Raw genomic sequence first — 27044 nt, forward strand, 5'->3', positions numbered from 1 at the left:
CTATCACTTTGCTGTACTCTTTATTACATTTCTGTCTACCCATCCTTCTTGTCCTGCATTAATCCATCTTATTTTTTGGATGCATTTCAAAATAAATAGCACACATCTGTAGTCCTCCCCCTAAATGTTTTAGCACATATACCATTAACTAGAACTCAACATTTTTTGTCTCCTTCATGTAAAATGAACACAGAATGTGTATTAGTTATCATGAATGCATAACGAATTCTCCCCAAACGTAGTAGCCTAAAGCAAAATCAAACATGTGTTATCATCTATACAGTTTCTGTGGGGTCAGGAATTTGGCAGCAGCTTAGCAGGACGGCTGTGGCTCAGGGTCCCTCGTAAGGCTGCAGTCATCTGAAGGCTTGACCTGGGCCAGAGGATCCACTTCGAACACGGCTGCTCACATGGGTGTCAGCAGGAGGCCCCGGTTCCTCACCACATGGGCCTCCCCAGAGAGTGGCTCGAGCGTTCTCATGACACGGCAGCTGCTCCTCCTGAGCAAGTGATCCTGGAGGACAAGATGGAAATGGCAACATCTCTTGTGACTAAGCCTCAGAAGTCATGCTCTGTCATTGTTGCAGTATCCTGATGGTTACCCAGGGCATCACCCTCCAGTGTGGGAGAAGACTACACACGGGCCTGAAGACCAGGAGGCGGGGATTATCAGCAGTCATCTTGGAGGCCGGCTACCACAGCCTGCCCTCGGGTCCTCAATGATTCACACTCCTCCTCCTCTCTCCCGAGGCCCCCCAGAATCTCACCCCAGTAACAGCATCGGCTCAAATTCCAGAATCTCGTCTAAATCAAGTCCAGGTACAGATGGGGCTCATGGGTGTAGTACGTTACGTTCAGCTCATCAAGTACTACTTCCAGAAATCTGAAGACCTCTGAACAAAGGGTCTGTCCCTCACACACCCAGCACATATTGGTGGGACAGACATAGCATCACTGCTACATACACTCCTCTTGTTCCAAAAGAAGAAAAACAGGAAGCACACAGGAGTCCCTGGCCCAAAGCAGTTCTGAAGTCCAGCTGGGAAAATATCGGCAGTTCCTTGACTGGGCTTCAGTCCAACTCTTGCCCAGAAATGACTTTCCAGGGCTCTTGGCTCTGCCCCTGGTCCGTGAGTTCCGCCTTCTGAGTCGTCCTCCCTTTCCTATGAAAGGTGTCCTATGGATGTGGCTGCATAGTTTTATAGCCTGCTTCCTGCCTGTAGAAGCTTGGGGGTCCAGACGCTTCTTTGACTTTTGTGGGTCTCTGTCAGTGTGAGTTGGCAGTGCTTCTTATTGGGGTTCATCCTATCAGGCAAAAACCACGCCCACAGACTTTTTTGTCACAAGCCCTTCCACCATGGGCTTCTGCAAAGACTGACAAAGGACAGAAGCTTCTTAGAAGCCCAGTTCTTTGACTGAAGGGTTCTCTTGGACACTGCCCTGGATCTGTATTCTTAACAAAGGATTTTACAACCACACCCTCAGCTTCTTCTCTGGACTGTGTTTTCTTGAGAGTGCCCTTGATTTGATCTTTGCCCAGAACCTGTTTCTTACATTTCATTTGCCACCTGGAGAGGCAAGGAATTTTCAAGCCCAGAACATTGCCCTGATTTAACAGCCCTTCCTTTAACTGTCTCTCCCCCTCACATTTCACTATAAGTAGCAAGAAGTAACCAGGCAGCACCTTCCAAGACTCTGTCTGGGACTCTCTCTAGCTAGACCATTCAGCCTCATCACAAACATTTTCTACCTTCCTCATGACCACAGGCAATGTGTTAGGAACTCTTCTGCCACCACCTGACAAGGATCCCTTAACCCCAGTAACATTTTCCTCACTTTCCTGGAACCCTTCCCTCACTTCCTTCTCAAAGGCCATCGGGCTTCTACTAAGATTATTCAGGCTTTCTCAAAGACTCTTGGCCAAAGTCCTCCAGCTTCTGGCCACTGTTCCATCCCAAACCACTCCACATTGTAGGGTTTTTGTTAAATTTTGCACCACTCCTGGTGCCCAAACCTGTATTTGCTACTTATTGTTGCATAACAAATTACTGCAGGATGTAATGGCCTAAAACAACAGTAAACATTTATTATCTCCTAGTTTCTCTGAGTCAGGAAGTTGGGAATGGCTTCGCTGGGGGATTCTTGCTCAGGCTTGTCCATGAGGTGGCAGTCATGGTGGTGGCTGGGCTGTGGTCCTCTGGAGGCTTGTCTGGGGCTGGAGGACCCACCTCCAGGATGGGTCACTCCCATGGCTTTTGGTAAGAGGCCTCAGTTCTTCACTAAGTGCACCTCTCCATACATTGCTTGAGCATCCTCAAGCTGCCAGCTCCTCCAGACAAGTGGTCCTAGAGAGTGAGGCAGAAGCTGCAATGTCTTTTAGGATCTAACCTCAGGAATCAAACTGTGTCATTTCTGCAATATCCTTGGTTACATAGAGAAGCTTTGTTACGGACTGAATTGCATTCCCCCAAAATGCATATGCTGAGGCCTCAATCCCAATATCGCAGAATGTGACCATATTTGGAGATAGTGTATTGAAATAGATGAGTAAGTTAAAATGAGATGATTGGGTGGGCCCTAATCCAAGGGCTGGTGTCCTTGTAAGAAGAGAGAGAGAGACGCCAGGGATGCACGTGCACAGAGAAAAGGGCATGTGAGGACACAGCAGGAAGGTGGCCGTCTGCAAGCCAAGGAGAGAGGCCTAACCCTGCCCACACCTTGATCTTGGACTTCCAGCCTCCAGAACTGTGAGAAAATGAATTTCTTTTGTTAAGACCTCCTATGGTGTTTTGTTATGGCAGCCCCAGCTAACTAATATAAAGTCCATCCAGTATTGGAGAGGATGATGCAAGGGTCTGAATACCAGGAGACAAGAATCAGTGGGGCCATCTTGGAGACTGGCTACCACACCATGAAAGGTGTAGATCTTGAGTGTGCTCATTGAGTTTTGACGGTCGTGTACACCTATGTAACCCAAACTCCTATCAAGATTTAGAACATTACCATCACCCCAGAAAGTTCCCTCATGTCCCTGCCCAGTCAATTCCCAGCCCCAGGCCCCAGAGGCACCCACTCTTCTGAATTCTCTTCCCGCTATGGATTAGATATTCCTGTTCTAGAATCTCAAGTACACAGAACCATGTAGTACATGTTCCTTTGTGGAAGGCTTTTTTCACTCAGCATAGTATTTCTGAGATTCATTCATTTTGTTGTATGGATCATGTTCTGTTTTATGAACATATATACAGGGTTTTGGGGGTTGTTTTTTTAATGCGTCCTTTGGACACATGGCACATGGGCTGTTTCTTTTCTTTTTTTCACTCCGCCATTTAAATTTTTCCACTGTAATCACCGGTTTCTCCAGTGCCATGTTGAACTTGGGGCTTCTCTAAAAGACTTGCATCCCCCCTGGAGAAATGAAGGATGATTCGTATGGCTTAGATTCCCTCACATCTACCTGGGCTCTATCTCCTCAGCCTCTCAGCCAGGTCTCATGTTTCCAAACGTTTGCCCTCGTTCCCCTGACACACTCCCCATCCTCAGAAAAGGACTTTCATCTTCCTGTGTCATGGGGAGTTCCTTTGTGTCTGGGCCTCTCTACTCCACGCTTTAGAGAAAACTCTGTGCTCCAGTCCTCCATGCTGTCTCTTGACAGAAAACACCTCTTTTTAAGGGTTCCGAGAAAGCTCTTTCCTCTCTTAGCAAAGCTGGGCTCTTCCAATTAAATTGGTTTACTGTTAGACTGTCACCTTGCTTTAGACTTGAAAAATTCTATTTGAAAACCCAAAGCCAAGGATTTATTTACTGCAGATCAGGTCAGGGTTTCTCAATCTTGGCACAGTGACATGTGCGGCCGGATAACTCCTTGTTGTAGGATCTGTCCTGTCCACTGTAGAAAGTTTAGCAGCATCCCTGACTCCTACCCACCAGAGATACCAGTAGCAACACCACCACCACCACCACCCCTAACTGTGGTACTCAAAAATGTCTCCAGACATTGTCAAAAATCAAAACGTCATTTTGCCTGGGGGAAAAATCACCCTGTTTTAGATAATACTCATCCTTCCTTTACCACAAGGCAATAAAACATCAGCTCCAAGGCCAAATCTTAATGGCAAGAGCTCATGGGAGGTGGGGAAGAATTACTGAGAAAAGAAAATATGTGGAGTGACTTATTAAAATAGCATCTTGATTCATATATATATATATATATTTTTTTCCCAATAATGGGATCATATGAACCTAACATAGGTAACCTTTTTTTTTCTTTTTTTGGCCGTGCCGCTCAGCTTGCGGGATCTTTGTTCCCCAGCCAGGGATGGAACCTGTGCCCCCTGCAGTGGAAGCACAGAATCCTAACCACTGGACTGCCAAGGAATTCCCTACCTGATTTTTAAAATTCAATAATATATCATAAACATCTTCCCACTTCAATACATTGACTGCATAGTGGTTAAAAGCATAGGCTCTGAATCCAACAAACTTAGGTTCATCCCTTGACTCTACCACTTACCAGCTGTGTGTCCTTGAGCAGATGACTTGACGTCTCTGTGCCTCATACCTCTCACGTATAAAATGGAGATGGGAATAATAATGCCTATCTCACCGGGTTGTTATGAAGACGAAATCGTATCCTGCATGTAAGTGCTGAGCACAGCGCCAGGTGCATAGCGAACATTCAGTAAATATTAAAATATTTAATTTTTTAATATTTAAATTTTAATATTTTAATAATTTTAATATTTAAATTTTAAATATTAAAATTTAAAAATTAAGTTATTACCTAAGCATGATTGTTATTTAACTTTTATTTACAACTTACAATGTCTGAAAGACACAGTTAAGGTGCACACAAACTGCCCCTGCTGCACACTGGTGATAATTGGAGCGCACCAGGACAGCTGGGGGTTGTTAAAATATTAAAGTAACTTCCCTGCCCTTTGGCCAACAGCTCATGCCCGAAAATTCTTAAAGTGCCTGCGTCCCCATATCCGCCTTCCCACCGCCCCAGCCCTCCCGACCCTACCTGGGGCTTCTCCCCACTGGGACCTCCGAAGGATCCAGCATCTAGAGTTAAGCCGGTTTGGTCATACATGGCCCTTAGGTTCTTTCTGATAAATAACAGTAGCCGGTAAAGAAGTTTGCGGCAGGTGAGGGGTAACTGCTCCCGCACCTCCCTGCCTGGGTGTAAGGAAAGCAAGTCTCAGAGCAAATTCTAGCCCTACAAAGACTTTCGGTAAACACACCTTCCCTAATAAAGGGACCCCATCGATCAGCCTGTTCTGTAAGTTTTATGAAGTCCCCCCTCCGGCCATCATCTTGCGGGGAAGGGTCCCTCAAGACAGCCACGACAGGGTCGCAGAGGCAGCCGGAGTCACCCCTAGAGATGGCATCAGATGCCAGAACTCTAAGCTGAGACTGGACAGGGGCTCATTTAGGGTCAGACCCCGTGGCCCTCCCTGGGGACACAGGCCAGGCAGTACCTTCCTCCAGTGGGAGCCGATTTCTTGAGGAATCTGAAAACAGATCAAGTCTTCCTCCTGAAAATTCACTTTCCAAATTGAGATACACAATCAGTGTAAAATAAACCCCAGATTTCAAAGGCTTCATGCCTCGAAGAAAAAGAATATAAAATATCTCCATATTTTTTGTCGATTACGTGTTGAAATGATGTTTTTTTTAATGTATTGGGTTAAATCAAATTGATCATTAAAAAATTCATCTCTTCTTTTTACCTTTTTAATGCGACTACTAGAAAATTGAAAATTGCATTCTGTAGCTCCCATTATTTCTCTATCAGGCACTGCTGCTGTAGTCAGTTAGGACTTTGCTGCTCAGGATCCAAGAGAGTCAGATGGGGGCAGTGAGCTTCAAATAAAAGTTTTCTAATCATGGACCTAGTTGGGGAGGTGGAGGGAGAGAAAATGGGCAGCTGCTGAAGTTCCAGGCCCTTGTGTTCCTCGTGCCCCAGGGAACACTGTGGCCAGGGCTGCTCATTCAACACGCAAGGCTGTGCATTCTCTGGGCACCACAGGCCATCAGCTATGTTCACTAGAGGTTCTGGGGTCCACAAACAGGTTTGAGACCTGGCTGGGGGGCAGGAATCTTTGATTCTAAAATGCATAAATAAAAAAGGCAGAAGCAAAATGAATAGATGATGAATGTCCACAAACATGACAGTGCCTGCTTCATCCATCATTGATGTTAAGACTCATGAAAGTTCCATCACCACTGAAAACAATTTGTTCAGCTTCTCACTTCACAGGAAGATAAGAATGTGCAGTGACTGTCCAGAAACCATAGTCACTTGGAAATTGAAAATACGCTGCTTGGGCCCAAGTGATCTCACACGTAGAATTATAGAAATCTTTACAAACGTTTCTACACCAAGAAAATGGTTTCTACACCATTCAGTGTTGATGTGAGTGAATTGCGAGATGTCTGATGTGATACAGAGTGGGGCCCCCAAACACAATGCCATAATCCCTGAAAGTCATATAAACAGGCCTTGTAATATTGGGGTAAATAAGAAAAAAATTAGGAAAGCTTAAATGTCTCTCAAGTGGATCCTAGTTAAACAGGTTTGGCACACTTGGACAAGGGACCACAATGCTACCCTTGAAAACAACCCAGTACAGCCTCAAATACTGACATGGGAAGATGTTTTTGATATTGTTAGCTGAAAAGTAAGCTGGATAAGAATCTCTGACATGTAAATGCATTTTTGTTTTTTGAAAAGATATGGCTGCAATAAAACAAACATAGCTAATGTTTAGGGCTAAATGCTCTACTTGAGGGGTCAGCAAACTTTTCCTGTAAAGAGCCAGATAGTAAATACTTTAGTACTTGTAGGTCACATGGTCTCTGCTGCAACTACTCAGCTCTGCCTTTGTAGCTGGGAAGCAGCCATAAATAATATGTAAATGAATCACTGTAGCTGTGTTGCAATAAAACTTTATTTACAAACATAGGCAGAAGGCCAGATTTGGCTGCAGGGCCATATTTTGCCAAGCCCTGCTCTATATCATTATTCTATTTAATCTCCAGATAGCCCTTTATAACAGAGACTATCAGGGATCCTGAATTATGTATGTGGAAACGAAGGCTTAGAGAGAGCAAATGACTTGCCCAAGGTCCTCAGCTCTTATGCAGCATAGAAAAAAGTCTGGAAAGAGACACACCACAGTGCATCAGTGCAGTTAACGCTGGGGAAGAGAAATGAGGCAGCTCTTACCCTTTCCAGTCCTCCTGTAATGCTTTCAGTGCATAAGTCTCATGAATGTGAAGGTTAATCTGAAAATATTCTTTAAGACTTTGGGGAAACTCACTGTCTCCTCTGCCTTCTCTGTTGACCTTGTGTGTTAGTGTGGACCAACGCGGCGGAACTGTCGGAACAATCAGTGGCCGAGGAAAGTCCTGGGACAGGGCCCTACAGAGAAATTTTTGTGGACCAGGACCTGTCCCAGCACGATAAGGTGAGGGGTCTTGGGGAAGCACAGAGCTACAGCAGCAAGAGGGACCATGGAGAGATTGCCACTGCCTCTTGTTCTCTGTGTCTCAAGGACTGTCCCTTTTTCCTACTTCCAAGAAACCACCTCTTCCTCCCAAGACATTCAGCCAGGTTTGGCCACTGCTCACTTTATCCCAAATAACATCTACAACTACAAGGTACTGAGCACCTACTCTGTGCTGGGCCATGTCCTGTACACTTGACATTTATTAGCTCGTTAATCTTCACCATCTTCAAAAAAGATTGCATCACCCTCACTTTGCAGATGAGGAAACTGAATCTCAGAGAGGTTCAGTAATGTGTTCAAGGCTGCCCAGTGCAAGGAGCAGTGTTAGGATTCAAAGCGAGGTCTGGTTAGCTTCTCAGCGGGTACTTCTAACTCCCACACAGTAATCACTTGGTCAACCTTCAGTGATGGAACAGTGATGCAAAAACACGTTCCTTGCAGGAGGACGTGAGCCCTGAAGTCAGGGAGGCGTGGGCCGAGAGACTCATTAAAGAACCAGAGAGGTTTAAAGCAGGGATGCGAGCAGAACAGGTGGATTCAAGCCATCCTGGGAAGGGCCCAGGTCAATTTCTCCCCACTTAGACACAACTCGAAAGTTACTCTAAAAGAAGCAGTCTATAATATCTCGCTTTCCTTCAGGGCCAGGGCCTGCTCCTGCAGCAATTCTCAGAGTTTGTGAGGAGCAGACCTACCTGGGGTTCTTGTCAGACACGGAAATCCAAACCTTCAGGAGGCAGGGGGTTCCAACCCAGGCATCCTGGGACCAGACTCTGAAAAATGTTGCAGAAAGGCGAGAAGCCACACTCAGATTCTGTATTTATCGCTGTGTAACAAGCCATCCCAAAACTTAGCGGCTTCAAACAGCAATTCATTATTCCCCAGAATCTATGGGTTGACCTGGAAGGTTCCTTTGCTCGTGTCCCCTGGCCTCACTCATGCGGCCTCAGTAAGCTGCTGGCTTGGCCAGGCTGGTGGTCGGTCTCCATTGGCCTCCTTCCCACATCTAGGGCCTCAGCCAGGACGCCTGGACTGGTGCGCCCCTTTGTGCATGTGCCTTTTCATCACAGCATGGTGGTCTCGGGGTTCCCAGGGGGCCAGAGCAGAAGCTGCACAGCCTGTAAGAACTTGCCTGGAGATCATGCAGCATCACTTCCACTCCATTCCGTTGGTTAAAGCTAGTCACGGGGCCAGCCCAGACTAGAGGGTGGGGAAATAGACTGGATGGCAAAACTGCAAAGTATTTGTAGCCATTTTTCAACCTGCCTCAATTTTAACTTGGAAATATAGTGCAACCACTATAATTTTTTCTATTTATAGAAAATTTTTATAAGCCATTTATCATTTTTTCTATTTATAATAGAAATAATTCTTTCTCTTTATAAGTCGTTTATACCCTGACTTGCCAGGACTCCTTCAAGTGACAATAAACAAATTAGCTTGAGGGGGAGCATTGATTAGCTCATCTTATTGGAAAATTTAAAGGGCCACTAGCTTCAGGTATGGCTAGATCCAAGAGCTTGAATAAAGTCATCAGAACACCTCCCCACTACCAACTTCTCCCCTCTGTTTCCCTCAGTGTCTGGCTTTCTTCATAAGGCTGGCTTTGTGTGTTAGAAAAGACAAACTCAGGCAAACAAGCCTACATGATCCAAAAGAAGGCAAGATCCTCTCCCTCTGTAATCGATGTGTGAAATCTCTGATTGACCAGCTTGGGCCACATGCACATGGGGAGGTGGGACAGGAAGGAGCAGGGCACATGACTGACAGTCCTACCCAGACCAAATGGAAGGAGGAACACTCCCTCCAAGAAGGGCAAGGGGACCCTCAGCAGGAAAGCAGAACCCACAGCTGTCCACTGCCCTCTGCAAACTTCTTATATTCCAGCACTGGCACGGGGCCTGGCACTTAGTTGCTGCCCGTTGAATGTTTGTTGCATGAAAAATGAATAAGCACCTGGCTGATCATAACAGGGTGAAACAGGGGAAACTGCCCAGGAGTAGGGAATATGTCTGATGCTCTCTCTTGAAGTTTTGCCACCAACTTTCACAAGGACCCAAAGGAAGGCCCCTGGCAGCAGCTGGCAATGTCAGACAGGCTTTCTCATGAGCGAGACCCTGTCCTTCCCCAGGTCACGGAGCTAGCAGGTTGTGAGGCTGACTGCACGGCTCTCCTGGGAATGAGCTGGCCCAGAAATTGCCCGTTTACCTCCTCCCGTGACTGCTTTGGAAAAGGCCTCTGGGGAATTTCTTCTTCTTCTTCTTCTTCAGTTTTTCTGACATTTTATTGATAACGTCTAGTGAGAAATTTGGGGGAATTTCTTTTTCCTTTTTTGGAAAACCTAACCAATTCTTTGGCTGCAGAGCTTTATCAATGGAGAGATGGAGGACAGGGTTAATTATACCTGTGGGTACAGTCTACCAGCAATTTTGTTTTTCCAGCCGAATGTTTATATGAGCCCATGCAAATAAATCACTATTCCTGTCTCATTTACTTTCCAGATTGAGTTACCTGGAAAAATTTCATACATGAATAGCCAAAAGAGGCTGGAAATATTAGAAGAGAGGAAAGGGAAAACAAATATTTCAGAATGTTTTAAGTTAAAAAAATAACCCTCATTATAAGCAGAATGTGGTCAAACAGAATGTTGTTTTCCTAACTACCTTTCCTAGGTCCCCAATGTGCTAGGCTGAATATTGTAAATGAAAACATTCTAAGTAAACTTTGTAGCAACAAAAGTTCCCAAGTGGGATGGTTGTTCTTAATATGAAAGTCTAATTCTCGGGGAAAGGAAAGTTTCCGTACCTGTGAGGTACAGACATCCATTACAGGAGTCTATATACAAGTACATCATTTTAACCCAATTCTTGTCTCTATGAGATTTTCCAAGTGACAGAGATAGCCTTGAAAGTCTGCTTTTTCCCTCCCTGCCTGCCCTCACCTTCCCAAAGAATGATACCATATTTTTCCTGTCTTTCTTTAAATGGGCTCAGCCTTACACCCAGACCCACACCTAGTAAATTTCCCATCTGGCCTCCACCCAGGATGAAATAATTCAGCTGCTGGGAAAAGAAATCAGCCGTCTCTCCGATTTCGAACTTGAATCTAAATACAAAGACACGGTGATAGCAAGCCTGCAGAACCAAGTGGCCAACCTGAGGCAGAAGCTGTTGGAAACAGCTGCCTCCAGGCAGAAGGAGAGGGTGATCCTGCCCAAGTTTCAGGTTCTGCGTGAAGAGGACGATGCCCAACAGAGAGAGATCCAGAGCTTGAAAAACCAGGTAGGGCTCAGAGACAAGTGGGTCGGGGCCTTGGGGTCACAACACAGGGTGACAGCTCTCAGGTAGAGCCTGGGGGGAACCACCCGGGTAGTTAGAAATGGGCAGTCAGCACAGCATGGTGAGGAGTACAGTTCCAGGGAGTGCAGGGTTGGCAAGTTTCTAGCCTTGTAAGAACAATATTAGATTTGATTAAGTGCCTACCATGTTCAGGCCCCGGTGCAGGTGCTTTGGGTGCATTAGCTTATTTATTTATTTATTTAATTTATTTATTTAATTTATTTATTTATGGCTGCATTGGGTCTTCGTTGCTGTGCACGGGCTTTCTCTAGTTGCAGTGAGCAGGGTCTACTCTTCACTGTGGTGCATGGGCTTCTCATTGCAGTGGCTTCTCTTGCTGCAGACCATGGGCTCTAGGCACGTGGGCTTCAGTAGTTGCAGCATGAGGGCTTCAGTAGCTGTGGCTCGTGGACTCTAGAGTGCAGGCTCAGTAGTTGTGGCCCACGGGCATAGTTTCTCCACAGCATGTGGGATCTTCCTGGACCAGGGCACGAACTCCTGTCCCCTGCATTGGCAGGGGGATTCTTAACCACTGCACCATGAGGGAAGTCCCCTCATTAGCTAGTTAAACCTCAGTCTTCTGGCAGATGCCATTCTACAGATGAGGAGACTGAGGCACGCTCAGAGATGGCCAGGAGCTTGTTACAGCTTGCACAGCAAGTGAGAGGCAGTGATGTGACTTGGGCTCAGCTCTGCCACCTTGTACACCTCATGCTTTCACACCCGCTTTGCATTTCCACCCAACTCCTGTTGCTTCAGTGACCACTTCTCACACCCACCCGGACCCAGCCAGAAAGAGCTGGAGGTGGGGAGGAGGAACCCCACAGTGTTCCAAACACTGAGGCCTTTATCACACCCTGAAGGCAGCTGCTGGTTCATTTATAGGGAATGTCACCAAAAAATCTCCACCCAGAATGTCTGGATTTACCAGTCAACTTCCTTCCTCCTGAAACTAAATCCAAAAGAAAAAAAAATTTTTTTTAAGTTTTAAAGAACTACTTTAAAATTGGCCACTGATCTTGTACATAAATTATATCTCAACAAAGTTGATAAAAAAGCAATTGGTCATTGATGAATTTTGGCCTCAGTGCATAATTCTGCTTAAAACCGTAGTCAGATTTGGTTCAACATGGCGGAGTAGAAGGACATGCTCTCACTCCCTCTTTCGAGAACACTGGAATCACAACTAACTGCTGAACAATCTTCGACAGGAAGACACTGGAACTCACCAAAAAAGATACCCCACATGCAAAGACAAAGGAGAAGGCGCAATGAGACAGTAGGAGGGGCGCAATCCCAATGAAATCAAGTCCCATCACTGCTGGGTGGGTGACTCACAAACTGGAGAACACTTATACCACAGAAGTCCACCCACTGGAGTGAAGGTTCTGAGCCCCACGTCGGGCTTCCCAACCTGGGGGTCCAGCAATGGGAGGAGGAATTCCTAGAGACTCAGACTTTGAAGGCTAGTGGGATTTGATTGCAGGACTTTGGCAGGACTGGGGGAAAGAGAGATTCCACTCTTGGAGGGCACACACAAAGTAGTGTGTGCATTGGGACCCAGGGGAAGGAGCAGTGACCCCCCTAGGAGACTGAACCAGATCTACCTGCTAGTGTTGGTGGGTCTCCTGCAGAGGCAGGGGACAGCTGTGGCTCACCAAGGGACAAGGGCACTGGCAGCAGAAGTTCTGGGAAGTATTCCTTGGCATGAGCCCTCCCAGAGTCTGCCATTAGCTCCACCAAAGAGCCTGGGTAGGCTCCAGTGTTGGGTCACTTCAGGCCAAACAACTAACAGGGAGGGAACCCAGACCCACCCATCAGCAGACAAGCAGATTAAAGTTTTACTGAGCTCTGCCTACCAATGCTACAGCCAGCTCTACCCACCACCAGTCCCTCCTATCAGGAAACTTCCACAAGCCTCTTAGATAGCCTCATCCACCAGAGGGCAGACAGCAGCAACAAGAAGAACTACAATCCTGCAGCTTGTGAAACAAAAACAATATTCACAGAAAGACAGAAAAGATGAAAAGGCAGAGGGCTATGTAACAGATGAAGGAACAAGGTAAAACCCCAGAAAACAACTAAATGAAATGGAGATAGGCAACCTTCCAGAAAAAGAATTCAGAATAATGATAGTGAAGATGATTCTGGACCTCAGAAAAAGAATGGAGGCAAAGATCGAGAAGATGCAAGAAATGTTTAACAAAGATCCAGAAGAATTCAAGAACAAACAAATAGAGATGAAGAATACAATAACTGAAAAAAAAAACACACTAGAAGGAATCAATAGAATAACTGAGGCAAAAGAACGGATAAGTGACCTGGAAGACAGAATGGTGGAATTCACTGCTGCGGAACAGAATAAAGAAAAAAGAATGAAAAGAAATGAAGACAGCTTAAGAGACCTCTGGGACAACATTAAACACAACAACGTTCACATTATACGGGTCCCAGAAGGAGAAGAGAGAGAGAAAGGACCCGAGAAGATATTGAAGAGATTATAGTCAAAAACTTCCCTAACATTGGAAAGGAAATAGCCACCCAAGTCCAGGAAGCAGAGAGAGTCCCATACAGGAGAAACCCAAGGAGAAACACACCGAGACACATAGTAATCAACTTGGCAAAAATTAAAGAAAAATTATTGACAGCAGCAAGGGAAAAATGACAAATAACATACAAGGGAACTCCCAGAAGGTTAACAGCTGATTTCTCAGCAGAAACTCTACAAGCCAGAAGGGAGTGGCATGATATACTTAAAGTGATGAAAGGGAAGAACCTACAACCAAGATTACTCTACCCAACAAGGATCTCATTGAGATTCGATGGAGAAATCAAAAGCTTGACAGACAAGCAAAAGCTAAGAGAATTGAGCACCACCAAACCAGCTCTACAACAAATGTTAAAGGAACTTCTCTAAGTGGGAAACACAAGAGAAGAAAAGGACCTACAAAAACAAACCCAAAACAATTAAGAAAATGGTCATAGAAACACACATATCGATAATTACCGTAAACGTGAATGGATCAAATGCTCCAACCAAAAGACACAGGGTTGCTGAAAGGATACAAAAACAAGACCCATCTATATGCTGTCTCCAGGCGACCCACTTCAGACCTAGGGACACATACAGACTGAAAGTGAGGGGATGGAAAAAGATATTCCATGCAAATGGAAATCAAAGGAAAGCTGGAGTAGCAATACTCATATCAGGTAAAATACACTTTAAAATAAAGAATGTTACAAGAGACAAGGAAGGACACTACGTAATGATCAAGGGATCAATCCAAGAGGAAGATATAACAATTATAAATATATATGCACCCAACATAGGAACACCTCAATACAAAAGGCAATCGCTAACAGCTCTAAAAGAGGAAATCAACAGTAACACAATAATAGTGGGGGACTTGAACACCTCACTTACACCAATGGACAGATCATCCAAAGAGAAAATTAATAAGGAAACACAAGCTTTAAATGACACAATAGACCAGATAGATTTAATTAATATTTGTAGGACATTCCATCCTAAAACAGCAGATTACACTTTCTTCTCAAGTGCGCACGGAACATTTTCCAGGATAGATCACGTCTTGGGTCACAAATCAAGCCTCAGGAAATTTAAGAAAATTAAAATCATATCAAGCATCTTTTCTGACCACAACGCTATGAGATTAGAAATGAATTACAGGGGAAAACCTGTAAAAAACAGAAACACATAGAGGCTAAACAGTATGTTACTAAATAACCAAGAGATCACTGAAGAAATCAAAGAGGAAATCAAAAAATACCTTGAGACAAATGACAATGAAAACACGATGATCCAAAACCTATGGGATGCAACAAAAGCATCCCATAGTTCTAAGAGGGAAGTTCATAGCTATACAAGCCTACCTCAAGAAACAAGAAAAATCTTAAATAAACAATCTAACGTTACACCTAAAGGAACTAGAGAAAGAAGAACAAACAAAACCCAAAGTTAACAGAAGGAAAGAAATCATAAAGATCAGAGCAGAAATAAATGAAATAGAAACAAAGAAAACAATAGCAAAGATCAATAAAACTAAAAGCTGGTTCTTTGAGAAGTTAAACAAAATTGATAAACCATTATCCAGACTCATCAAGAAAACGAGGGAGAGGACTCAAATCAATAAAATTAGAAAGGAAAAAGAAGTTACAACAGACACCGCAGAAATACAAAGCATCCTAAGAGACAACTACAAGCAACTCTATGCCAATAAAATGGACAACCTGGAAGACATGAACAAATTCTTAGAAAGTTATAACCTTTCAAGTCTGAACCAGGAAGAAATAGAAAATATGAACAGACCAATCACAAGTAATGAAATTGAAACTGTGATTAAAAATCTTCCAACAAACAGAAGTCCAGGACCAGAAGGCTTCACAGGTGAATGCTATCAAACATTTAGAGACGAGCTAACACCCATCTTTCTCAAACTCTTCCAAAAAATTGCAGAGGAAGGAACACTCCCAAACTCATTCTCTGAGGCCACCATCACCCTGATACCAAAACCAGACAAAGATACTACAAAAACAGAAAATTACAGACCAATATCACTGATGAATATAGATGCAAAAATCCTCAACAAAATACTAGCAAACAGAATCCAACAACACATTAAAAGGATCATACACCATGATCAAGTGGGATTTATCCCAAAGAGGCAAGGATTCTTCAATATATGCAAATCAATCAATGTGATACACCATATTAACAAATTGAAAAAGAAAAACCATATGATCATCTCAATGGATGCAGAAAAAGCTTTTGACAAAATTCAACTCTGATTTATGATAAAAACTCTCCAGAAAGTGGGCATAGAGGGAACCTACTTCACCATAGTAAAGGCCATATATGACAAAGCCACAGCAAACATCATTCTCAATGGTGAAAAACTGAAAACATTTCCTCTAAGATCAGGAACAAGACAAGGATGTCCACTCTCACTACTATTCTTCAACATAGTTTTGGAAGTCCTAGCCACAGCAATCAGTGAAGAAAAAGCAATAAAAGGAATCCAAATTGAAAAAGAAGAAGTAAAACTGTCACTGTTTGCAGATGACAGGATACTCTACAGAGAGAATCCTAAAGATGCCACCAGAAATCTACTAGAGCTAATCAATGAACTTGGTAAAGTTGCAGGACACAAAATGAATGCACAGAAATCTCTTGCATTCCTATACACTAATGATGAAAAATCTGAAAGAGAAATTAAGGAAACACTCTCATGTACCACTGCAACCAAAAAATACAATACCTAGGAATAAACCTACCTAGGGAGACAAAGACCTGTATGCAGAACACTGTAAGACACTGATGAAAGCAATTAAAGATGATAGCAACAGATGGAGAGATATACCATGTTCTTGGATTGCAAGCATCAATATTGTGAAAATGACTCTACTACCCAAAGCAATCTACAGATTCAATGCAATCCCTATCAAATTACCAATGGCATTTTTTAGAGAACTAGAACAAAAAAGCTTAAAATTTGTGTGGAGACACAAAAGACCCCGAATAGCCAAAGCAGTCTTGAGGGAAAAAAACGGAGCTGGAGGAATCAGACTCCCTAACTTCAGCCTATACTACAAAGCCACAGTAATCAAGACAATATGGTACTGGCACAAAAACAGAAATATAGGTCAATGGAACAGAATAGAAAGCCCAGAGATAAACCCATACACCTATGGTCAACTAATCTATGACAAAGGAGTCAAGGATATACAGTGGAGAAAAGAGAGTCTCTTCAATAAGTGGTGATGGGAAAACTGGACAGCTACATGTAAAAGAATGAAATTAGAACACTCCCTAATGCCATACACAAAAATAAACTCAAAACGGATTAGAGACCTAAATGTAAGACCAGACACTCTAAAATTCTTAGAGGAAAACATAGGAAGAACACTCTTTGACATAAATCACAGCAAGATATTTTTTGATCCACTTCCTAGAGTAATGGAAATAAATACAAAAATAAACAAATGGGACCTAATGAAACTTCAAAGCTTTTGCACAGCAAAGGAAACCATAAACAGGATGAAAAGACAACCCTCAGACTGGGGGAAAATATTTGCAAAGGAAGCAACTGACAAATGATTAATATCCAAAATATATAAAGAGCTCATGCAGCTCAATATTAAAAAAACAAACAACCCAATCCAAAAATGTGCAGAATACCTAAATAGACGTTTCTCCAAAGAAGATATACCGCTGGCCAAGAAGCACATGAAAAGCTGCTCAACATCATTAATTATTAGAGAAATGCAAATCAAAACTGCAATGAGGTATCAGCTCACACCAGTTAGAATGGGCATCATCAGAAAATCTACAAACAACAAATGCTGGAGAAGGTGTGGAGAAAAGGGGACCCTCTTGCACTGTTGGTGGGAATGTAAATTGATACAGCCACTATGGAGAACAGTATGGAGGTTCCTTAAAAAACTAAAAATAGAATTACCATAGGACCCAGCAATCCCACAACTGGGCATATACCCAGAGAAAACCATAATTCAAAAAGCCACATGCACCCCAATGTTCATTGCAGTACTATTTACAATAGCCAGATCATGGAAGCAACCTAAATGCCCATCGACGGACGAATGGTTAAAGAGGAAGTGGTACATATATACAATGGAATATTACTCAGCCATAAAAAGGAACAAAATTGGGTCATTTGTAGAGACGTGGATGCATCTAGAGACTGCCATACAGAGTGAAGTAAGTCAGAAAGAGAAGAACAAATATCGTATATTAACGCATATGTGTGGAACCTAGAAAAATGGTAAAGATGAACCAATTTGCAGAGCAGAAATTGAGACACACATGTAGAGAACAAACGTATGGACACCAAGGGGGGAAAGTGGCAGGGGGTGGGGGTGGTGGTATGATGAATTGAGAGATTGGGATTTACATGTATACACTGATGTGTATAAAATGGGTGACTAATAAGAAAAATATAAATAAATAAATAAACATTTTAAAAAAGGAGAGAGGAAAAAAAAAACCGTAGTCAATGCTTGGGGGCCTTTGTTCTCTTGTTCTCTGTTTACTGTCTTTCCCTCTGTAACCGATTCTAGGTACACAGTTTCAATCCTAGAAATGGTGCTCTAGAAAGGACACAGATTGTGTATGGTGAACCTAGGAGATTCTAGCAGGAAACTGTAAGCTCCATGAAGGCAAAGGTTGGGCCCAGTAACCTTCTAGAACTCTGTTAGGACCGTGTCTGTTTGTTTGTTCTTTATTCATCCATCCATCCATCCGTCCATTAATCCAAAGAAATATTTTGGGGGGCCTATCCCGTGCCATGCCCTCTTCCAGGCTCTGAGAATTCAGCAGAGAACAAGACAGACATGATCCTTCCCCCTGTTATGCTCTAGTGAGGGAGACAGAATAAACAAGTCAACAAATACATGCTCTAATATTTAAATGAACTAATGACTCTCCTTCAAACCTGGTTTTGAAAAAACAAGGAAAGTAACAGGTCCTGTAGGAATTATTAGTGCAAACAGCTACCTTGACATGTAGCTGACACATTAATGAGCATCTTTTTCTTGAACTGAACCCAATTTTGCTGAAATATTCCTTTCAGTTATTCTCCCATTTCAGAGCTTTCCTGAGAAAATGACATGTCTTTTTCAGGTACATGGATGAGGCTGAATTATTCCCACATACCTTTTTTATTTTTGGCCATACCACGCGGCTTGCAGGATCTTAGTTCCCTGACCAGAGATCAAACCCAGGCCTCCAGCAGTGGAAGCACAGAGTCCTAACCACTGGACTGCCAGGCAATTCCCCACATACCTTTTTTTAAATAATTGAAATATATTTGACATAGAATATTATATAATTTCCACATATCTTTGAATATCAGCTGGTCCCAATTTGAGTTTTATTTAAAGTGGCTGCCGATATCTGGGGGAAAAAATGTTTTTTTACAAAGAAATTATCTAGAAATAATTACACTGATGCATCATGCTCTTGCCTCCCCTACCACTGGAGCTTCACTTATAACTGAAGAAGAATATTTTATAGCAAGGCATATATGAACCAGAGGCTCGATTCGTTTGAACTCAAATCGAGTTTCATCCACTGACATTTTAGTTTCTTAACTATTCTACTGCCTGCAGAGCATTCCACCAGAAGTATAAGCCACATGGCAGGTTGATTTATGGTTCTGATTACTTTATGTGTTTTCCCTGGTCCCCGAAGGTGTGTGCATAATGATTTGCTCTCAGAGATTTTCGATCTGCTACAGTATCACTAGAAAATTCTTACCTCCATGTGCTCTTATATGCCTGTGCTAATTAGAAGCCAAATTATCATCCTGAAACAATCACTCCTCCTAGCACTCTTAACTTTCTTATGATTCAGTGCCCATTTTGTTACACAGCTTAACAGACATTAAACATCTTGGAATTTATGCCATTACAAACAATATGGATATTTATTTTGATAGTAAAATTATCAAAGAGGTTTGAAGACTCTTTGGAGTTTTCCAGCAATCCGAAATCCTAAAACTCTGACACTCAGATTGAAATATTTTCAATCTGTCAAAACCACTGGAGTCTTAGAGAGGAACATATGTTTTCCATTCTGGAAGTTTGTCTCTGTGTGTTCTATCTCTGGTATCATGCAAATAAAAGCATTAAGCTGAGAAGAGCTTACAAACACTTTCAGTGTTCCAAGGACCTTTTATGGAAAAGTTGTAGTTCCCCCCAACAGAGAAAAGTAAGATGTGAAAGAATTTTTTCACTCAAAGTTTCCAAAGCACAAACATGCAAAAGTATAGCCTTGGGGAGAGTGGGGGTCAGAGTGGCCTGTGTCCCCGCAACTTCTAGCATAGACCCCCCCCCAATAATGTCTCAGGTGCCCCAGGGAAAAGATAAGTGTAACTGCCCCAAATGTCATAGACTCTGAACCATGTTGGTGCATGAAACGAGTCAGAAAACTTGTGAGACCTTGACGTATCTGTTAACTCTACCAGAGTAATAATGACAAGATTTCCAAGGACACAAACCAAGACCAAAGGCTGTGACCGCCATCTGGTGGCCATATCAGCACGCCCGAACTCCATTACCTGGGCATGCCCACCACCTCCCCCCAATCTTTTTTTTTTTTTTTTTTTTTCCCTTTAGTGTGATGCCTGCAACCTGGTCTGATGGTAAACAGGGAAATTCCTGTATTTCTTCTTTTGGAGGGATTATTTTTATTTAAGACACTGAGTCTCTATTTACTCTTATAACAGTTATTTTTAATTTAATGCACGTTTTTAAGTTTAAAAAGGGAGCTGCTTCTACGAAAAATGCTAAGAAATTATAGTGGGGCTAGCCATGAGACATGGGAAAAATGGTGAAAGTGGTATATGAATGACTGAAGTTTAGGAACTCTCTTAGGGTGGGGTTGCCAGATAAAGTAAGGACACCCAGTTAAATTTGAATTTTAGAATTTCGTTTTAGTGTGTGTCCCAAATATTGCATGGGACACATTTGCACTGAAATATTATTCATTATCTGAAATCCTATTTTAAGTGAACATCCTTTTTTCCTCCCCTAAATCTGGCAAACTTACCTTAGGAAAACAAAGAAATTGCACCCAGGACTTCCCTGGTGGCACAGTGGTTAGGAATCCGCCTGCCAGTGCAGGGGACACGGGCCCGAGCCCTGGTCCAGGAAGATCCCACATGCCGTGGAACATCTAAGCCCGTGTGCCACAACTACTGAGCCCTCGTGCCACAACTACTGAAGCCCGTGCGCCTAGAGCCCATGCTCTGCAACAAGAGAAGGCGCTGCAATAAGCCTATGCACCGCAACAAAGACCCAACGCAGCCAAAAATAAATAAATAAATAAATAAAATTTATTTTTAAAAAAAGAAAAGAAATTACAGCCTTCTCCTTGTCACTTCCGTTTTGATCTATCAAAACAAGCTAGTGGGGCTTCCCTGGTGGTGCAGTGGTTCACAGTCCGCCTGCCGATGCAGGGGACGCAGGTTCGTGCCCCGGTCCGGGAAGATCCCACATGCTGCGGAGCGGCTGGGCCCGTGGGCCATGACCACTGAGCCTGCACGTCCGGAGCCTGTGCTCCGCAACGGGAGAGGCCACAACAGTGAGAAGCCCGCGTACAGCAAAAAACAAAACAAAACAAAACAAAACAACAAGGTAGTTCTTGTCCTGTCTACGGATTGCGTGGCATTTATGCCCCAATAAACGTGTCCCTGTGGAGTACTGAGGCCTGACATCTGAAAAATCACAGGGCAAAGGCCCACAGTGCACCTTGAGGTGGGGAAGTCCGGGCCACTCAGAACAAGCAGTCTGGCCACATCAAACCGAGAGGGAGGGTGTTCCCGGCCCAGCTCTCTTTCCTGGCCTCTCAGGTACCTGCTCTGTGGAGGCCGAGGCCTGGCAGCTACTTTCGGGCCCTTACCAACGTTGCATTTGATGGAGAGCCTTCCGCACCCCACGTGTAGACCTAGACCCCTGGAGGGGAGACCGCCCTTGAGGGGGCTCAGAGCCATGGACTTAGAGGGTGCTCACAGCAGCCATAGATAGAGCCGGCCTGTGGTGCTCCCACCCACGATTCCTGTATTTCCTGTTTTTTTTTTTTTTTTTTTTGTGGTACACATGCCTCTCACTGTTGTGGCCTCTCCCATTGCGGAGCACAGGCTCCGGACGCGCAGGCTCGGCGGCCACGGCCCACAGACCCAGCCGCACCGCGGCATGTTGGATCTTCCCGGAACGGGGCACGAACCCGCGTCCCCTGCATCGGCAGGCGGACTCTCACCCACTGCGTCACCAGGGACGCCCCTGTATTTGCGCTTAATAACAACCACACTGGCGTTTAAGTGAGCCTGGCAAGGCTTACAAATGCACACATAAAGATTACCAACTACCTTCCCCAGAGACGGACGAGGGAAGCTGAAGCTAAAACACCCTGTGAGGGCTTCCCTGGTGGCGCAGTGGTTGAGAGTCCACCTGCCGATGCAGGGGACACGGGTTCGTGCCCCGGTCCGGGAAGATCCCACATGCCGCGGAGCGGCTCTGCCCGTGAGCCATGGCCGCTGAGCCTGCGCGACCAGAGCCTGTGCTCCGCAATGGGAGAGGCCACAACAGTGAGAGGCCTGCGTACTGAAAAAAACCCAAAATAAACCCAAAACAAAAGAAAAAAAACACCGTGTGGGTAGTCAGAGGAGAGGACCATCACAGCTCATCCCCCTGTGCCGTGTGCCAGGCATGATCTGATCACTTGTACACATGCTAACTTACTAAAATACTTCTAACAATCCTATCAGGTTGGGACTACCATCACCCTGCGTACAGACTGAACAAAAGGAAACAGAATATGGTGTCCTCCTTGTGTTCACAAAGCCCGTTAACTGGCAGAGACAGGACTTGAAGGCTACAGTCCGGCTCCCAAGTCCATGCCATGCCTTACAGCCTCCAACTTCTCACGCTCATTCCTAGAGCCACCTGGGAAGGAGGAACCAGGCAACTAAAGACTGGGTTTGAATCAGACTCCACGTCTGACCAGCCGCGTGATCCCGAGCAGGGGGCCTAACCTCTCTGAGTCTCAACCCGGCTCCCTTGCAAAATGGGCACATTAATGGGAACGTCAGGCTTCAGCAACGCTGTGACGAGTATCAGTGTAGCATGTGTGAACGGGCTTTGTAAACTCTGGAGTGTTCTGTGAGGTGTAAACTACCCTCTATTCTCATTAGAGGGAATTCATTTCATAACCTGCTCCCGGCTCTTGAACTTGGCTGTGCATCCAGTCAGTGCTGGATGATCTGGAACCAACAGCTGGTGTATTTATGGCTGAAAACCCACAGGTCATAGGAAGACAGCAGCACCGGAGCCCCTGGGTGGCCACAAAGATAAGGTCCGTGTCTCGAGGACCGATGACATGGTGGTCACTGAAGGAACAGGCCCCTCCTGCCCCTTCCACTAGTGACAACTGAAAACCTTGGTTTCCCCAACACCCCGATCCAAGATCAACCCGACTCTTTGCCCAACGTTGGAGAAGTACCGGCGTGTCCTGCAGGCCTGGCTGGCCCCCTCTGACTGTGTGTTGCCTCCTTCCACAGATCAGTGCCCTACAGCAAGGCTACAACCAGGTGCTGTGCCAGACCCTGTCTGAGAGAAAATTAGAAATCACCTCCCTGAAGCACGAGGCCGAGAACTTAAGGAGGGAGGCCGCCATCACGTCAGGTGAGGCGCTTCTGCATTCAGGCCCCAGAGCTTCTGTGCTCCCCCTGCAGACATCACCAGTCAACCAGCACACCTGTGCCCGTGACCTGGGTGCAGCCTCAGGGATCACCCGTGTCGGTGCATTAGAGTTCTCCCTCAGTGGAGGTTTCTTGCCACCCAGGTCCGAGGGCAGGGCCTGGTAAATATTTGAGAGAATGGTATCTCTTGGCTACAAGGTCTCCTGAGCACTGGCCCCACCAGGGAGAACACAGGTCGCCTTGTGGCTTGGGTGGTTCCACAAAGCAGCCTGAGTGCAAACTAGAGCGTGGACAAACTGGGGTCACTCCTTTAAGGCACCCATGGTCTCACCCATTTCAGCCGAGTGCACTTGGGCCTAAGGGAAACCATTTTCTAATTTTATCAGAGGTGGTTGCCTGATAAAGGGCTTGGGTTGGGAGAGGGGCAGCCAACGCACAGCTGTGGCTGAGCTTTGATTCCCTGGATTCCTTCATTGCTTCCACATGTTTCTTGAGCTTCTACTAGGTGTCAGGCCCCGTTCCAGGCTCCGGGGAGGGAGAGCCAAGCAAGACAGTCAGATTCCTGTACTCACAGATTTGGGAGGGGGTGACAGACAATAAAAGTAAACGGATGAATAAACAAGCCCACTTCAGAGAGCAGTGGTGCTGTGGAGAAAATAAATTGTGTGTCGCGGTGGCCAGCGCTTCAAGGGAGGAGGCCAAGGGGGACCAGCTTAGTGGGTGTGCAACCATGGAACTCAGGTGGGACTTGAACCCGTGGGCTGGGACTCAAACCCAGTCAGAACCCACTATCTTTTAATCGAGATCACTCATTTGGCCTCGGGACTTGATAAAGCTCAGGTTCTTTATGTCTCATCGCAGAAAGAATCCAGTGAGAGACAAAGTAAGAAGTGGATTTCTTTAGAGAGAAACACACTCCACAGACAGAGCGTGGGCCATCTCAGAAGGCTAGAGACCCCCAAATATGGGGCGGTTAGTTTTTATGGGCTGGGTAATTTTATAGGCTAATGAGTGGGAGGATTGGGACAACTCTAATATTTTGGGGAAGGGGCAGGGATTTCCAGGAATTGGGCCAACACCCACATTTTTTTTTTTTTTCTGTACGCGGGTCTCTCGCTGTTGTGGCCTCTCCCGTTGCGGAGCACAGGCTCTGGACGCGCAGGCTCAGCGGCCATGGCTCACGGGCCCAGCTGCTCCGTGGCATGTGGGATCTTCCCGGACCGGGGCACGAACCCGTGTCCCCTGCATCGGCAGGCGGACTCTCAACCACCGCGCCACCAGGGAAGCCCCACCACCCACTTTTTGACCTTTATGGTCAGCCTCGGAACAGTCCTGGTGCTGGTGCATGTGTCATTTTGCTAATGTATTACAATAAGCCTGTAATGAGGCTCCAGTTCCCCAGGAAGTCGAATCTTACGCCCCCTTGGACCTAGCCGATTCTAACCAGTTTATGTTGTATCCTCCACGGCTATGTCCTTCTTTTAGAGAGGACCTGTTTCAGGTGGGCAAGGACAATCCAAGGGCAAGCGAGTCTGCGTGGAGTGAACAGGGGATTGTGGGGCTGGGCAGGGTCGGGGGTCTGGGTTTTTATTGCAAGGGTGTTGGGAATCCAGTGGAGGTTTTTAAGCAGAAACTGACATGTCTAGAGACCTGAAGAGGATGGGACCGCTCACATACGAGGGGAGGGAGAGAAGCAGGTGACAGGGAGGAGGCAGTGAGCCTCGGAGGGGCACATCACTCTGAAAGCAGCCGGCGCGTAACAGGAAACATGCCCACAGCTGTAGAAGCCAGGCATAGCATTGAGTCGCACGTGAATCCCCATCTCTGTATGAATCTGTGCTTTTCTTCTGCCTCACTCTGCAACTTAATCACACCCACACCCACCCCCTGCTGCCCCCAGGTCTCTACTTATGCTCCTCCCTCACTTGGGATGTCCTCAGATATTTTCTGAGCACCTCCCCCAGGCTAGGTGCTGTTCTGGGCACCAGGAATGGAAGGATGAACTCGCTGGTCCTCACCTTCCTCCCATATGTCAGCCAGTGAAACCTCATCCAAGCATCGAGCCTGTCTCAGATCCCACCTTCTCCGATCAGGGAGTCGGACAGACCTGGGTTGGGATAACGCTTGAGATGGGCTGGACCCACTCAAAGTGTGGCAAGCCCCAGAGGGATTTCCAAGTAACTGAACTGTGTCCTGGAGGCAAAGCTCATTTTTGAACTGAAATTCTGGAGCATTTTGTGCTTTATTTCATAGACATTCTTGATTGATACCTACCACTAAAACTGGGCCTGATGTTCTTTCAAGAAAAGAACCGTAGGAGATAACCCAATACCACTGCATTTATGCACCCTTCTTCCCACTTTTATTCAAAATGATACTACAATGCAAGAGGGAAGAGATATGGGGAGATATGTATATGCATAACTGATGCACTTGGTTATAAAGCAGAAACTAACACACCATTGTAAAGCAATTATACTCCAATAAAGATGTTAAAAAAAATGATACTACACTAATGGAGTAGTTATCTATTGCTGCATAACAAGTTACCCCAAAATGTAATGGATAAAACCCCAACCAATATTTATGATCTCACCCAGTATCTGTAGTTCAGGAATTTGAGCGGGGGGTGACTTAGTTCTCACGAGTTGCAGTCAAGATGTCGGCTGGGGCATCAGTTATGTCATCTAAAGCCTCGGGGGGAGCCGGAGGATCCCCCTTCCGAATGGCTGCTCATGTGGCTATTGGCTGGAGGCCTTAGTCCCTCAGCCCACATGCTTCTCTCTAGGGCTGCTTGAGTGTCCTCACGACACAGCAGTTGGATTCCCCTGGAGTGAGTGATTCGAGAGAGAGCAATGAGGAGCCCACAGTGTCTTTTATGACACAGCCTGAGAGGAAACAGTCCGTCATTTCCACAGTATCATATTGGTTACCCATGGCAGCCCTATTCAGGGTGGGAGGGGCTACACAGGGCATGAATTCTAGGCGGCAGGGATCATTAGGGCCATTTTGGAACCTGGCTGCCAAGAAAAATAATAGGCGCCCTGTAACAAACATAATTTAGCCACTTTGAGTTCTTGGGACATACCGCATCATTTGACCCTTACAATAACACTGTGTGGGACAGACAGTGGGAGGTGAAATAACTTGTCCAAGACCACCAAGCTAATAAGTGGTAGAGAGGGGTCCAAACTCAGAGGACTGTGAAACCAACCACCCCATCAATAGTGTCCAGCAGTGCCCTCTGGCACACGCCCATCTCCTGGCCTTTGGAGAAGAATTCCTGGACCTTCCCTGTGCTGGCCCTTTGTTCCCCAGGCCCATGGTGTGGCCTCTCCTCCCAGCTTTGCCTGGCCTGTGCCCACAAGGGGCCCCCAAAGGCTTCTCCTCTCGCTGGTGCTGACTGCCCCTCATTCTCACTGAAGCCTCAAACCCTGTTCCGTGGACTTCGCTCTCATTCCCATTCCTTCTCTGGGACCCTTGGAAAAAGCCTCCCCAATTGTAGGCAGGCAGCGTTGGTGGCCAGGACTTGGAAGGTCTTTTCCAAACATTGGCTGACAGCCACGGTGTTGCCAATAATCCTTCCTGCCTCTTTCACCTCCATGAGTCTTTTGTTTTGGTTTGGTTTGGTTCTTTTACAGAGATGGTGTCATCTTTGCAAAGAGACGTGTTAGTAAAGGATGGTCAAGTTCAACAACTACAACAGGAGGTGAATCAACTGAAAAGTGAAAACAAAGAAAAGGATCACCAGCTCGAAGCCCTCAGCTCCAGAGTGAGTGTCGGGTCATCAGCAAATTGTAGCTGCGAAAAGCAGACACAGTGGAGTCACATGACACACGGTGGTGAGATGAGGCCAGTGCCCAAGGACACAGGGAGGGTAGCTGCTGGGCAGGTGGCCAACTTCTCTGAAGCCTTTCAAAGGACAGCATGTATGTGGCTCAGAATAAGCATAA

The 27044-nt window shown here is 45.4% G+C and overlaps 1 protein-coding gene and 1 pseudogene across 2 annotated transcripts in view; one reads left to right on the forward strand and one right to left on the reverse strand.

Annotated features, from left to right (window-relative positions):
* Positions 1-27044, reverse strand: part of LOC308611089 (centrosomal protein of 78 kDa-like) — a 727725-nt pseudogene that overhangs the window by 452800 nt on the left and 247881 nt on the right. The window lies entirely within an intron of this gene.
* The window catches only part of LOC308611085 (forkhead-associated domain-containing protein 1-like), a gene marked incomplete at its 3' end in the record, with an annotated part of 88243 nt that overhangs the window by 38004 nt on the left and 23195 nt on the right, over positions 1-27044 (forward strand). Inside the window, exons 4-7 of the mRNA XM_081260013.1 lie at positions 7366-7475; positions 10559-10795; positions 22951-23074; positions 26733-26863. Of these exons, the coding sequence (XP_081116139.1) occupies positions 7366-7475; positions 10559-10795; positions 22951-23074; positions 26733-26863 (602 nt within the window). The remainder of the gene's footprint in view (positions 1-7365; positions 7476-10558; positions 10796-22950; positions 23075-26732; positions 26864-27044) is intronic.

Source organism: Mesoplodon bidens (assembly GCF_964165515.1).
Source record: "Mesoplodon bidens genome assembly, contig: HAP1_SCAFFOLD_157, whole genome shotgun sequence".
Taxonomy (NCBI): Eukaryota; Metazoa; Chordata; class Mammalia; order Artiodactyla; family Ziphiidae; genus Mesoplodon; species Mesoplodon bidens.